Consider the following 14368-nt stretch of genomic DNA (forward strand, 5'->3'; position numbering starts at 1 on the left):
GGGAATGATTGTTTGAAAAGCAGAAAACACAAGCAAGACGGCCAACTGTCTCCCTGGTTACAAGAGCCGCCATAGCAACAGGTGCAACCACGCTAATTACAGCACATCTCATAACTGCGACATGTCTGATCAATGGATGCCGAATGCTGAAATACAAGTTTGCTCATTTTAATGTAATGCTGATTAAAGGCACAGATAATCGATACTATTTATTGGCTCTTTTAACACACAGACATCTCTGAAATAATCGATTCATACTCGTCTTACTTTGTCAATAAACCTCCCATTTTGCTTGATAATTACAAATGTATTTTTTCTGTGGATTAGGCGATCGATGCATCAACATTTGCATTATGGAACGTGACGCACGCGAGTCTCATTCTCATCCCAGTGGGATTTGCAGCGATGTTGTTGCTGTGTTTTTGCAGATTCCAGCAGCTGAGTGAGGGAGGATACTGTCATCTCTCTCCGGCCTCTCTCTCAGCCTGCTGAAGCGGCTGCTGGGAGACAAGCCGACAAGCGACTGGGTGTGTAGCCCGAGTCTCAGTCGCCCTGAGACCTGCGGCGCTTAATGATACGACGTGCGACGGCACCTAAGTATCCCCCCTGTGCGACTCGGCTCCTCTCCCCCGGTGCTGCGTCATCGGGCTGGAATTGATCAGGCGATAACAGAGCCGGGGCGCTGTGCTGCGCTGTGCTATTACGGCGTTTGTGGCGGCACCATCCCGGCGTTGGCTGTAGATAATGATTTGCCGTGAGGTTTAATCATCCTCAGACCCTTAACTGACCCATTGCTCAACCACCGAGAAGAATAACGTGGGAGGTGGTTAGCGTTCACCTGCGCTCCCCTCTGCTGACCGGCTCTTGTGCAACAATGTGTGTAATGATTTCTATGGTGTCGTTTTGAAAAATATCACTGACTTGAATTGTTCATTGGTACTTGAAAGTTGGGAGTTAAGGACAAGGTCAGTGTGATAGTTGAACTTGAACACACACACACACACACACACACACACACACACACACACACACACACACACACACACACACACACACACACACACACACACACACACACACACACACACACACACACACACACACACACACACACACACACACACACACACACACACACACACACACACACACACACACATCAAAATACCATAGAGTTTAATCCACAGCTCTGTGATAGCAAAGTGGCCAGAGTCAGGCTGCTGAACTACTTTTTGAAAATGTTATCACAATCATAAACAGGAATTGTGGGTGTTCCTGTTATGTACTGCATAAATTACTGTCATCTGCAGCCTGGCAACAACCGTGCTGAAACTTCTTGTTATCGTTGAGCTTTATCCTGCAACCGTGGCTGCAGCTATGAGGGCCAACACGCTACAGCTGTAAGGTTTGAAGATTTAAGGTCCAAGGCCAGAGGTGTGCCGTTAACGACACTTTACAGGCCAGAATACAACATTATATGACAACAATGTTCTCGTGCTATCTTTCTGTGGATCTAGCGGTGGAGCCAGGGGGGCGTGGCCAGGTCCAGGTTCTGCGGAGGCCATTGTTTTCACGAGGCACATTTTTCTCTGAAATCTTTTGCCGGGGTTCAGTGTCTGTACCGTTAAGTGTTTTCCAGAGCGCCCGCCGTTGCAGCTTCTCCTTCAACGTGGCGGGTCTCGGCGGTCAGCTAAACGAGTGCGCCGACGCTGTAATTACAGATCGCGCGGTGCCGATACAGCCGGGGCCTGTGGGGGAGTCTCGGCTCGCCCGGGCCTCGCACACAAACAGGGTTCACCCCTCAGAGGGCGGCGGGCTCTCGACCTTCGCAGGGAGCAGCTCAACAAACCGCCCTCTCACTGCACCGCCACGCTACTCAAACTGCACCGACGCATGGGTCAGAACAACATTTAAACTCGATTCAACTGCGACTGAAACAAGAACAAACATACAACTGGGGCTAAAAATTAACCAAGCTGCATGAGATTAGAGGAAACACTTGAGGCCATACAGTGTGAGTTCCACTAACGCTATTATTATAAATGTATTATCTAATATCTCATTTAGTTGTTTGAACATTTCCAAAGCTTAAACCAGCGTAAAACACATTCATCCACATCTACCCTCCCCTGATACAAAACCCCTGTGCACACTGAGGGGAAACAAGCTGTTGCGTTGTGACATTGCGACATTTGAAGAATAATGAAACAAAATAAATTACATTACATTACATTACGATCATTTGGCAGACGCTTTTATGCAAAGCGACTTACATTACATTACCACCCTTCGCAGAGGGGGGAGCAATTGAGGGTGCGGTGCCTTGCTCAGGGGCACCTCGGCAGGGGCTCGAACCGGCTACCCTCCGGTTCCCAGGCAGAAGCTCTACCCACTGAGCCACTGCCTCCCTTAAATCTTAAAAATTCACTTAAATAGCCTCAACGTGATATCTCTGTACAACGAAAGACAAATGTACGTGTAGCTTTCTAATGACAGTGTGAATAATTAGTTCTACATTTAGCTTCACACTTATATGTGCGGGCAGCGGGACACACGTGCTGCTGCTGCTTTCGGGCACATAAAGGACGGCTTTGTCCGCCAGTTCAAGTCCCCCGTTTCTCTACGCTGCTGTGGCGTAAACAAAGCACCACAGAGCAAAGTTAAGAGTTAGTCAGAGCGTATCTGTGCCCGTCCACGTTAGCCGGAAAAGAACGATTGTTGAGGGTTGATTAGGCGGCCCGACGCGTGTGTCTTACTGATCGTTTAGCTCAACGTTACCGCCTGGAAACTGTGACGCGGCTGTTGTCTAGTGTCACAACCGCGTCGACAAATTACATACAGTAGCCACCTCTGGGTCTGTCCTTAATAAGAACAGAATATGTCCCTATTAAGTCAATTTAAAGCAATATGGAGTGTGACTGTAAGCTGGGATGAGCAAGCTTAACTGAATCATATTAGAGGAAACACTGAAAGAACCTCGCTGCAAACTTCAGTGATTGGATTAGATTCAAAACAAGCACTTCTATCTCGAGTGTTAGAAGCAATTCAGTTATGTAGTTACTGTAACATTTGGCGATTAAGCCGTTTGTCGTCGTTTCGCGTGGAATTGCCACAACGCCGATATGTGCTTCCTACGGCTAATGGTGGCTTCTAATGGACGCAAACGGAGCTAAAGTCCACCATTACGGATAATGAGTCGCTAATCGGAGGGGTCGCACAATCGGAAATGTAACGGAGCCGTTTCCGATGATTTTTTTCTGGCGAGAGCGCAACACTGATGCATACCCTTGTGAGGAGAAATGGTGGAGAAACAAATATTATGAATTCATTCAAGTTTCATCCCTGGCATTTTACTTATTTGGATTTTCATAGTGTCCTGATATATAAACAGAGAATCGCGTGATTTCTGTTTATTAGGTCAACATGTAGATTTCTTATCTTGGCAGTTTCGTTTCGTCTGCTGCTGTATCCAGGCAATTTGAAACAAGTAATCTTATCTAATCTAAATGAAGTACAGGATGATTCGTTTATGAGCCGAGACCTGTAAAAAATGAAGATACGGCACTGTTGCGTAATGTTGGAGTGAACTGAGTCGCTTACTTTGTTGTACTTTCCACAGGCCCGCTGTCACATTACACAGGAAGAGGCGTCAAAATGACCCTACGTGACCTACATTTGTCATATTTACATATCCGTCAGCACAGGCAGAGCTTTTGCACCTCGCCATCGACAATCCATCCAACCGCCGCTTCTCACGCGCCGCAGCACTGCCGAGCGGGCCGGGCCGCGAGAGCAAAGCAAACACACGCCGCTCATTGGAATGGCGACCACAATCCTGTTGGGTGACACGGGAAAAAGTGCAGACGGAGAGTCAATACTACAGCAAAGCAAAGGCATCTTCCCCCTCTGGAGGTCACGCCTGAGGTCGGTGCCGCGGTCATGTGCCGCCCCCCTTTGGGTGCAGCGGTCACAGGCTTTAAAAGAAAAAAAACTCTTTGTGGCACTGCAAAGGTTAGCGGCAAGGATTCAATGTTCACATTCACGCTCAATACACACACACACACACACACAATACAACAGTGATGAGATTCCCCAGTCTGTGCTCTAATGCAATAAGAACATTTCTCACCAGATGGGATTCGTGGTTTATAATCTAAACAAGATTCAGCTTGTGTATCAGATGTCAATATCTAATTATTTTTCCGGGATCAATGTGTCTTCGTCTATATCTGCTGGCTAATGGTGAGGATTTTGTAGAGATTTTGACTGAATTGTTGTTATTCGGACCCGTGTTAAGCCCAAAAAATACAATCGGATCCACATCTACTCTCCTTTGCTGTTGCACTACTGCACACTGAGTGAAAACAGTCATTTTTCGTACGTATCAATACATTTCTGGAGTCCCAAAGAGAATCTCAAGCTTGGCAACTGTGGCAAATTCAAAACAAACACCTGCTATAATATTACACTATAAACGTGAGAGAAATCAATTGAAGGAAAAACCCAGTATGTTAAAATACATAAAAAGTAACTTGAGGGCGTTCTGGACTTCTGTCAACTGCTGAAGCCAACAACAAAAGAGTTCTCCTCCCTCTATCCCGGTTTCCTTCCAACCTGACATCACATCACGTTGTTGAGAACCAGCCAATGTCTCAGAAGTCACAACATGCTAATAAAGATAAAGCGATGTGAAGATATGACGCCGTAAATCTTTCACGAGTTTCTTCCTCGTACCCTTGCGTTCAGATTTCATGGTGTTTAGCTCTCGCGTCTGACCTTTTCCCAACCTTCTTTACAGCTGGAAGCAAAAGCCACCCAGTGTGTTCCTCATCTAAAATCTGCGTCCCAAATCCCACAAAGTCCGGGCCGAGACGTTGAATTTCTGGGCCTCCTTTGAAGTCCAAAACGAAGAGTGCTGCGCTTGCCACCCTCCGCTGGGATGCGATGACATTGCACCACACTGATTGGCTCACAGGGGACACCATCACAAGGACAGGGGACTTGAAGACGGGAGACTTGAAGAATGTAGAATTTGATCGTTTCTTCAAGTCAACTGAAAAACGAGGGAAATAACAAACCCTGTGAGTTCTTCAGAGGCGGGAACAGGCGCTCATTGCTGATTTGGCTCATTGTGTAACAGGAAAGTGCAGTCGGAAATACATGCGTCACCTCAAAACAAGTGCTGAGAGAAGAATTACAAAACTTCAAACTGGAGTGTAGCGAGTGAGGATGAGGCGGCGCTAGTCTCTGCAGTGTGAGCCTCTGCAGAGACTCGCGCAGGATCATGCCGCGCAGGATCTCCCATCTCCACAGGCATTCATGAGGGCTCGTCTTTGAAACTGATTACAGGGATTAATATGGAACAATCGTGCAGCACGACGACGCAAAGAGCCGAGCGACACTGAAGATACCAGACGAACCCAAGCTCACCTTGAGAATTTATGGCGCGTAGTTCTTAAATGGATGTAGAAGCCAAATCCCTGTCTGGACCTCGAGCGTCTCAAACACACGCGGAATAGTTAATGCAGTTTGGACTCTGCAGGACGTCGCTGAGGACAAATGAAGTGGGCCCGAGTATCAGCCCATTTCAGACTATCACAGATATCAATGTTAATGCTAAGAGGTCTCATCTTCATGACCGGCTCGTCTTGATGATGCCTACATGGAGGGAATTAATAGGATCCCACTGCTTAATCAGCTTAAAGAAGGGGGAAACACAACAGGTGGGGAAATGCATGCTGGGACACCAATTGGAAGCCTATGGATCATTTAACATGCTTGAGATAATCCCTTCGAAATGACATATTCTAGGTCTGTCACTTGGTGCCGATACGACGCAAATTCACGTTTCCATGAGCTTTGACTTCATGATTCTTAGTTTTAACATGTGAACATGTCGATAGCGGAGGCGGCGTCTTACTTTGCATTGTTGTGATGTTTACTTCACACTCCTAATCCTGGAGACGCAGTCATGAAGCCCTTTGTGCAATAACGCGGCCTTTTCCTTTGTGTAATCGATGACGAGCAAGAAATCCAATCTCATTTCAAGACTTGGCACAGAGTTCCATATTAATTACATTATGAAATTATGAGCCGGGGTTTTGTGCCTGGATGTGAGCGTGTGTATGCGTCAGAGTGGGAGCAGCTCACACGGGGCTAAGCGGCACAGACGGTGGGGTTGAACACTAAATGAACCTAGACAGGATGCTGTCTCACGCCTAAAACAAATCTATGGGGATCAAACATAACTCGGCTTTGGTAAGACTTATCTGATCACAGCTGGAATTAAGGGACGCTTTTCTATTTTAGGGCAAAACCGATAAAAGGTTATGGGCAACACTCACACCTGGGGCAAATGAATTAACTCCTTACGCTAGCATTTGAACTGCTTCTGGTCTAATCCGTGAGGCTGAGGTCATTACCCAGAGGCTGTTCAGCTCACTCACACTGATTCTACTCCGGCCCCAGGAACCGGAATAAAGCTGAATGTCTCCAGACACACGGTCCAACCAAACCAAAAGACATTGATGCATTTTGTTCCTGAAATGACAGAGAGCCCGTTTTTTTTTTTTATTTGTTGGACCAAATGACAAAGCCTTTTCTATTTTGCCAACAGAATGACTCAGTGTCATTTGTATTGTGAGATCAAGGGGAAGATTTGACACTGTACTTCCTCACGGCGATGTATTTTGTAGCCTGACAAACAATAATGTCATCAAATCAAATTCACAAATGTTCCTTGGCTTCTGCAAATTTCACATTTTCAGGGCCCAGAGCTCCCTAAAACAGAGCGACGTAGTAACAGAGCACCGGTGCCCCCAATGACGGCTGAACTTCAACTGAGAAATGCTGTTTCGGCCACTGAGCTCAGGAGGAGAAGTGAGTGGGTGTCTCAGCTCCGTACGGATGAAAAGCCTTCAATCGTGTGCTTGCAGGAACCACAACAAAAACACGCCGGCCTGGTTTTTCTGCCCCCCCTCCCTCCCCCTACTCATGTTGATCCAGGCCCTCACGGCTGGCTGTGGCCCTCCTTGGCAGCGTGCGACCCTGCCAACAGAACGATGCTTTTACCAGCATTCAGCCCTTCTTGTATGGCGGCATTGTCCGTATGCTAAGCGCAGTCCGGAGAGCACACGGCGTCCCTGCGGAAAAAAACTATCAGCCCTTTGACCACGTAATCAAAAACAAATACAGCCCCCGATCCTGGGGCAAATGTGGGATCATGGAGCAACAAGTTGACAAAAAAAACAACCTTTTCAATGCAATTAGCTGGGATGGGGACGAACACGAGTGGTGTTTTGGCACAAGATGAGGTCGGCGTAATTCAGTTAGAACCATCAAATAGCAGCCAAAAACCAAGCAGGTGTGGCTACAGGACATCAAGACAAGAACAGCTCGCTACAAAGCAAAGTTTCTGATGAGCGTTGAGTGTAAAACTAACTTTACCTCCGTACGTAAGGCTTCCAATTGCACTCTGTAGTGTTCTTGTTACGCCGCACATTTAAACACACGTGAGCCAGACACCCCACACGGCCTTAAATCCCATCTACAGCATATTCATAGTCAGGTGTTTCACGGGCAAAGCACTGCATTTTGGAGCGTCTGGCCGCTACACGATTACTGTAATTACTCCAGTTGCAGAATACTCCAGCTCCTCACACTATTATAGGTTTCATCACAACCTAACCAGCTGATTTTACAGACTCTGATGATTTCCAGGAGAAATTGCATCTAGACTACATTGTTGTCGTCGTATTTTTGGTGATACTTGCTGAACAGAACAGAACCGGATGCCTTTGAATGGGCCCGTGTTGGAAGCCTGTTCTATATCTTCAGCAGAGCCAAGATTAGAAATAATGCACTGTAAATGTAAAAGCATCACACGTCTTCCGGCTTTCCCAAGTAGCAGTAATTCATGCAGCAGTGATGACAATAACGCAACTTGTAAAATCAATGTTCTATTTGCTCCTACACGAATATTTGCACCACATTACCACAGCTGCTTCACGTTGTGGGGCAACGTGGCGGCCAACTGGACCAGGAATTAACAAGCCATGAAGAAACATACACAATTAACGGTGAAATGTCATAGGGAATTCACTTTCTGGGACATTTAAGTATCGAACTAAACGTATAACTGCATGTAGAGCACGTGGACATGGTCTTTGGTTCTATGAGAGTCCATCCTACTGCAGACCAACTATCGGTGGTCCAGTTCGGGGCGTTATGACGCCCAAACGTGTCAAATCTGGAGTGTAACTTTCAGCACATTGACACGTGACAGTTCAGTGTGCAGTCCCTGGGTTTTACAAGGAGATGATCAAAGTTGTGATCATCTGAAGGTTCCAGAGCTTTCAAACCAAACGCACAAGACATACACACCAACAGTCAGCTCAGACACCGGCATTGTTTAGTATGTACGGGAGCAGACGTTGTATATGCATAACAAACCCTTGTAAGAGCCGGAGCTCACCGGTCCATCAGACAGCGAGCACCACGGCTTCCCTGACAGCACTGACAGACGAAGAAGAAGCTTTCAGAGAAGAAAAAAAAGACAATAATGGTTGGTCTGCTGCTTCCTTAAGTGTCTGGCAGAGGAGACAAACGCACCAGCCACAAACAAAACATACCAGCCGTGCAGCTGTTGGCTGGCGATGGTGTTCCTACTGTGACAGACGGTTTCAGCGGACACTCGCGTGCGACAGGCTCGGGGATTTCTTTTTTTTTTTTCTTCTCCCCACACGGTAGACGAGCCATTTCATCCAGACGGCACTCAACCCTGCCATTCTGAGACATTAGAGGCCGAGCAGCCGCGCCGCCTCCATTTTAACTTTTTAGATAAGGTCAGTAATTGGCGGTGTTAATGTGTGTCGAAGGGACTGTGAATAGTTCTGACTTCCTCTTCCTCTCAACCACAACTGATCCTTAATGTGCTGCACTTTGTGCGAGAATTTATGAGAGTGAGGAGGCTTAAAGCAGGATAAAGCATTCCCTGGCTTGCTTATGAATGAGACATGGACATGAGGTGTGCCGTGGTGGACACATTTCAGCTCTATAGACACACTAGCTCAGCATTATCAAGGGACAACAGAGATATTAGGTAACTCTGTTAGGCTCAAATTTGTCCAAATCTAGGAAAAGTTGTCGGGTAAGGCAAAATCCGAAGAAGAGGAGCATAGGCTTTTTTGCTTCACGGTAACTCAGAGAGGACAAAAACAGGAGTGCGACCCGGTGTGAAGTGACCAGCGGGAGTGATCGTCATTGATTTCTATCGTAATGAAACTGTCGTCAAGTGTTGCAGGGACAATTTTCCTCACAAGGACATCAGTGAGACAGAGAGCTGTAATCTGAAGTGACAGCTTAATGAGCACAGAGAAGCAGATATGCAGCCCTGGCTATCAGAATATTCTCATCAATAGATCCTTGGCACCTTTCGATCGCATTTGCAATTACACAGCATGCAGTGTCACTATCCCTCGCTAAATCAGGGCGAGCGCCGACACCGACACAGAACTGGCACGGGTGTGAGCGGTAAGCAGAGTGTGTGAAAGTGGAGAATGTTAATATTTATCCAGTGGTCAAGTTCTACCTCTGAGATGATCCCGAGAATCTGACCTATAACACGCTCTGCTTTCTGCATAGCTGCATGCAAAACTCTCTCAGTTGGAACCCGAGCTGCAGTTCCGCACAGTTATCCAGACGTTGTGGTTCAGAAGCAGACCGCCCCGCTCTGCGTTTCTGAGCCACTGTGGAGCTTGTGTGACATGCAACTGAGTCAGAACACCAAACCGTTTGGAGCGTCCATTCAGCCACGCACCCTGCTGGGATCTCAGGCAACTCACACCTCCTAATGTTGTCAGCAGAGGGGAACATTATCCTTTTCTCAAAATCAAAACCCAGAGATCACTGTGTGTCCAAAAGCAATGACTACACCTGAACTGGATCTATGGAAGCAAAGCATCCGGGTGACAGGTGGGGTGGGAGGGGGTGTGTGGAATAGATCACATCCCATCCTGCTGCTGACAGGTCTTACTGCAAAGATAAACATTGAAGTGTGTACCTGACTGGTTTGCTCATGAACAGGTGATGACACTCGTGAAAACAAAAGGCAATTTAGCATCATCCTTGGAAACCTCCAAAGCCACCTGGAGCTCCAACATCTCTTCCTCAGCAATACATTTCACAGCTTTGGCCTTGTGGATTGTAAGCAGCAGCAGTAGTCTGGTCTGGTTTTTACGCCTCAGGTTGTTTGTAATGCTCTTGACTTACAATCTGAACTCGATATGAACAAAGATTTGGCACCAAAGCAGCAAAACAGACACTAAATCCAGAGCTAATCTCCGTGATGGAAGCGTGTTAATGTGTCCGTACCTGAATCGCCCTCCGCAGTGCTGGCATTGGTCCCCAACCCAGCCGGGGAAGCACACACAGTTGCCAGTAGCGTTGTTGCATTGGCCGTTCATGCACGGTTTGTCGCATTCCTTCGCCTCGGCGTAACCGGGAAGCCCGCAGAGGAGCCCGACGAGCGCGAGGAGGAGCATCGGGCAGCGGGGTCTAAGCTCCGTCACGCCGCGGCTCCAGCTCCGGCTCCGTCCAGAGCCCGAGCAGGCCCGCCGCGTCGCCCCGTCCATTCTCTCACAAAAGATGGCTGCTTCGAGCCAGTCGCTACGCCGCTTCGGAGGAGAGCGTCCCCGACAGGCTGTCCGCTGGCGTGGCTCCGTGCTTCGGCGTCAGAGTGCTTGTTTCAGCGGGAGAAGCGCGCTGCGTGCTGCTGGTGCGGGTCCGAGCGGGTCACAGGTTTACATCTTCCCGGTGGTACCGTTTCCCAGCGCCGCACCGAGCCGCATATTGACATCAGGAAGTGACGTATGACAGCGGAATTGCGCAACGGCGGATAGACGGCGCGCGGACGACTCAAACCTGAATTTACACCTTCTGTGGACGCTGGATGCGCTAATGTTCCTGTTTATTATTACTACAAATAAAAAAATAAAAATACATTATAAAAAGACTTCTAAATCTTAATGCGGGTTTTTTTTTATCAAAAAAAGGTTCATTAAATTGTGGAAATAATGTTAATATAAGAAATGTGTTTGGCAAGTAAAGATAGTAAACGAATGTTATAATAAATAATCATAATAATAACAAATACATAATATATACATAAAAAAATCATAATAGTAGGCAAAGTCACAATATTAGGCAAAAAACATTGAGGGAAATATAGTCATTCTGTGGCTCAATTAGTTTTGTAAATAAAGTCTGAAAAAAGGCTTTACTCTGAATCTTTCACGCAATATAACATGGTATATATATATATATATATATATATATAATATATTTAACTTCGAACACAGTTGAAAAAGTGAATATCAACGTTTTATTTAATAATTGCATTTATGCCTAATTTGGATCGATATAGAACACTACACAAAGAACAATGCTTTACAAATAAAACTAGACGAGTAAATATTTCTATTTTTATTCATTGTTATAAGACAAACTAGTGTCTGTATTTACTGTCCAGGCATAAAGCTCTTCAGCTTCATCTTCTTCTAAAGCCTGTCAGGAATTGATTGAACAGAAATGTGACATACTGATCAATGTGTTCCTGCTCTTGTGATGCCTGATGATGATTCCAGTTTTGATGTTTTAGAAAGATTATCACCTTTTTTATAAGGAATAATTCCAATTATAGTTTGCACTTGCATTACCCGTTTGTTGTTGTGTGTGCAGTTATTTCAGTATTGATTTCCCAGCAAATGCATTTGATCGTATGGTCCCCCAATCTTGTGTTCTTTGTGTGACATTATTAGGATGTGACTGCGGTCTCCAGTAATCCCACACTCACCCACAGACTACACAACAAGGACACCAAACTGTACAAACGGTATAGAACAGTTTATTAAATTTAGACTTGTAAGAAGTCATCGTATTCCAACGCGCTCCATTGCATGAAGCGCATTCATAATAACACCAACCCAAAATGGATTGATCACGGCATTAAACATAAATAAAACAAATAAACATATTTACAGTTCAACAGGATCAGAGAATGTGATTGTGCACAAACACACAGATGTCCGAGGAGAGGTGTCAGAGACTTAGGGGGGGGGGGGGGAGTGTTTCCAATTGAACTATCCTCAGGAAATCTACCCAGGCAGAGGGAGTGGTGACACCACAAGTCAACAATGCATGAAGAAACAATAATCACATTTTCTTGTTGTGATACAAGACCCCTAGAATCTTAAACAGATAATACACCATTATCCATAATGCTGTGTTCAGTTAAGATGACTTTCCTACTGACTGGAATTTCAGATCTCTGAAAATGTCTTCCTTTCCTGCTGAACATGATTCACAGAGGAGGCTTCACCTTCACTTTCCTAAAAACAAAATTTTCTGCATGATTTTTCAAATTTTGTTTTCAACTTCACCATTGTCATACAGTTTTTGCCTCTGAAAAGAGGATCGATCATTTCACAGCCATAATTCATTGACAGTGTACAGATGGAACGAACAAATGTCAAGTTCAATTCCTGCAACAGACAAAGAAAAACATCCTGAAAAAACCCCTGCAGCAAGATTCAAGACTGCTCTTATCAAAGAAAAAAAGAACCTTAGAAAAGTACAATCATTCAATGCATTTTACAATTAGCAGTTGCTGTGTGTTTTGATACAAACAGGTCATGTGACTCTCCCTAAAGACTCAGAGGAGATAAAACAATGCTATGTAGATCACATGACCGTCAGGTCCAAGTCCCCTTTACCCAGATTTACTGGGGACAAATCAAGTTCACCTAAATGCAGACTTTCTTGCATTGGGGGAGATTTGCAAACCTCCGGTAAGAATTCCCTTACTGCAACATTCAGCTGTTCATAACTGACAGCGATCTTCTCCTCTTTGTTCCTCTGCATCAGTTCATCAGTTCATCATACAGCAGCCTTGTGACAAAGCCATTTACAAAGCAATGGCGCCTTACAGTATGTACAGGTTTGATCAAGCTTCTGAGTTAAAGAAAAAGTGATATAAACAAAGGTTGTTTTTTTCTTTCAGTTATTTACAGAAAGCACAGGGAGGTGCTGGAAAATGATTGTGCACCTCAGAGTCAGTGTGTAAATTTACACGTTAAAAAAACTGCATCCAGGTACTGGCTTTTAAGTAGTAAACACACTCACCTCTTGGCTTTCCTATCAAGTACATGCAAAAAAGACCTGAGCCAGCAGCTCAGCATTCATTCAGGGGGGAGTACAGTCCCCACTCTAAAGGCAAATCATATCTGATGAAATGTTACCAGGAACTCTTACGTCTCCTTCTTCCTTTAAAAGAACACATAGGAATATCAGATGGTCTTTTTGGTCTCCCAAATCAGGCATATTAGGTGTAAGAACACCAGTTAGTGCTTGTACTAGTGATTAGTACTGGTCACTAGTAAAAGAGGATGATCAAGCATCAAAGGCCCCTTTGGAGTGTCCTCTTGGTTTGATACCTGAGGTGTTGCGTGAGTGAGTGAACACTGGCTGAATGACAGGAGCAAGCAGCATGATGGGATCACAACTGAATCAAATAGATGAAGGGATTGTATTTCTGTCAGTTATCTCAGCGTAACGGACATGTCTGTGTATGTGTTTGTGGGTGTGTGTGTGTGCGTCTGCCAGGAGTGAAGAGAAAGTTGAGCCATTTCAAAAGTCGTCATCTTCCCCGTGGATGACAGCGTTCACCAACCATCTGATACTCTGATCTTCTTAACATAAACACTAAGAATTACTTCTATGTAACATTTGAGCAAAATTCGGGAGAGCATTACAATATTACGGCATCTTTTAAAATATTCTATCACGCGAAATTGTGACTAAAACATTGTATCTGGCCAGCATGGTGGTGTGTGAATATGTAACGGTACACTTTTGTCTCGGAAACAAGTTTGTGAGCATGCGTCATACTTATTAGCTTTTAAAGTGAGTCTGACTGAGGCAGTGACTGTGTGAGGGCACGGACATGTTTGTCTTGGGCAGTGGACCAGCGTGGGGACGACGGCGACATCATGGGATTGTTGGTCGGGGGAGGGGTGGTTCTGTCGCGGGATCTTCACGTAGCTGACATTTGGCGTGAGGGTCGGCCCATGGATGAGGCGCTGTAGGTGCGGGAGCGTTGCCTAACGGCCAGTCGGCAAGGCAGCTCCAGCTCCAGCTCCTGGAAGAGAGGAGTCCCTGTGATCTCGGCGGCCTCGGGACGCTCACTGGGACAATGTGACAGCATGCTGCACACCATACTCAGCTACACACACACACAGAAGAGAAGGGGAAGAGGGAAACGTTACCCTGATGTCGTGTTACAGGAATGACTTTTAACAATGAAATTAAGTGA

General features: G+C 45.7%; 2 protein-coding genes across 3 annotated transcripts in view; both read right to left on the minus strand.

Moving 5' to 3' along the window:
- Window positions 1-10851, minus strand: part of atrn (attractin) — a 111497-nt gene extending 100646 nt beyond the window's left edge. For both annotated transcript variants that reach the window (XM_076146640.1, XM_076146639.1), the window contains exon 1: window positions 10372-10851. In XM_076146640.1, the coding sequence (XP_076002755.1) occupies window positions 10372-10631 (260 nt within the window). In that variant the 5' untranslated portion in view covers window positions 10632-10851. The remainder of the gene's footprint in view (window positions 1-10371) is intronic.
- A 1035-nt stretch (window positions 10852-11886) lies between these two features.
- The window catches only part of eif2ak3 (eukaryotic translation initiation factor 2-alpha kinase 3), a 28861-nt gene continuing 26379 nt past the window's right edge, over window positions 11887-14368 (minus strand). The window contains exon 18 of the mRNA XM_076146657.1: window positions 11887-14278. Within this exon, the coding sequence (XP_076002772.1) occupies window positions 14090-14278 (189 nt within the window). The 3' untranslated portion in view covers window positions 11887-14089. The remainder of the gene's footprint in view (window positions 14279-14368) is intronic.

This window comes from Genypterus blacodes, unplaced genomic scaffold (assembly GCF_046128005.1).
Source record: "Genypterus blacodes isolate CSIRO-AG114 ecotype Tasmania unplaced genomic scaffold, CSIRO-AGI_Gbla_v1 ptg000033l_1, whole genome shotgun sequence".
Taxonomy (NCBI): Eukaryota; Metazoa; Chordata; class Actinopteri; order Ophidiiformes; family Ophidiidae; genus Genypterus; species Genypterus blacodes.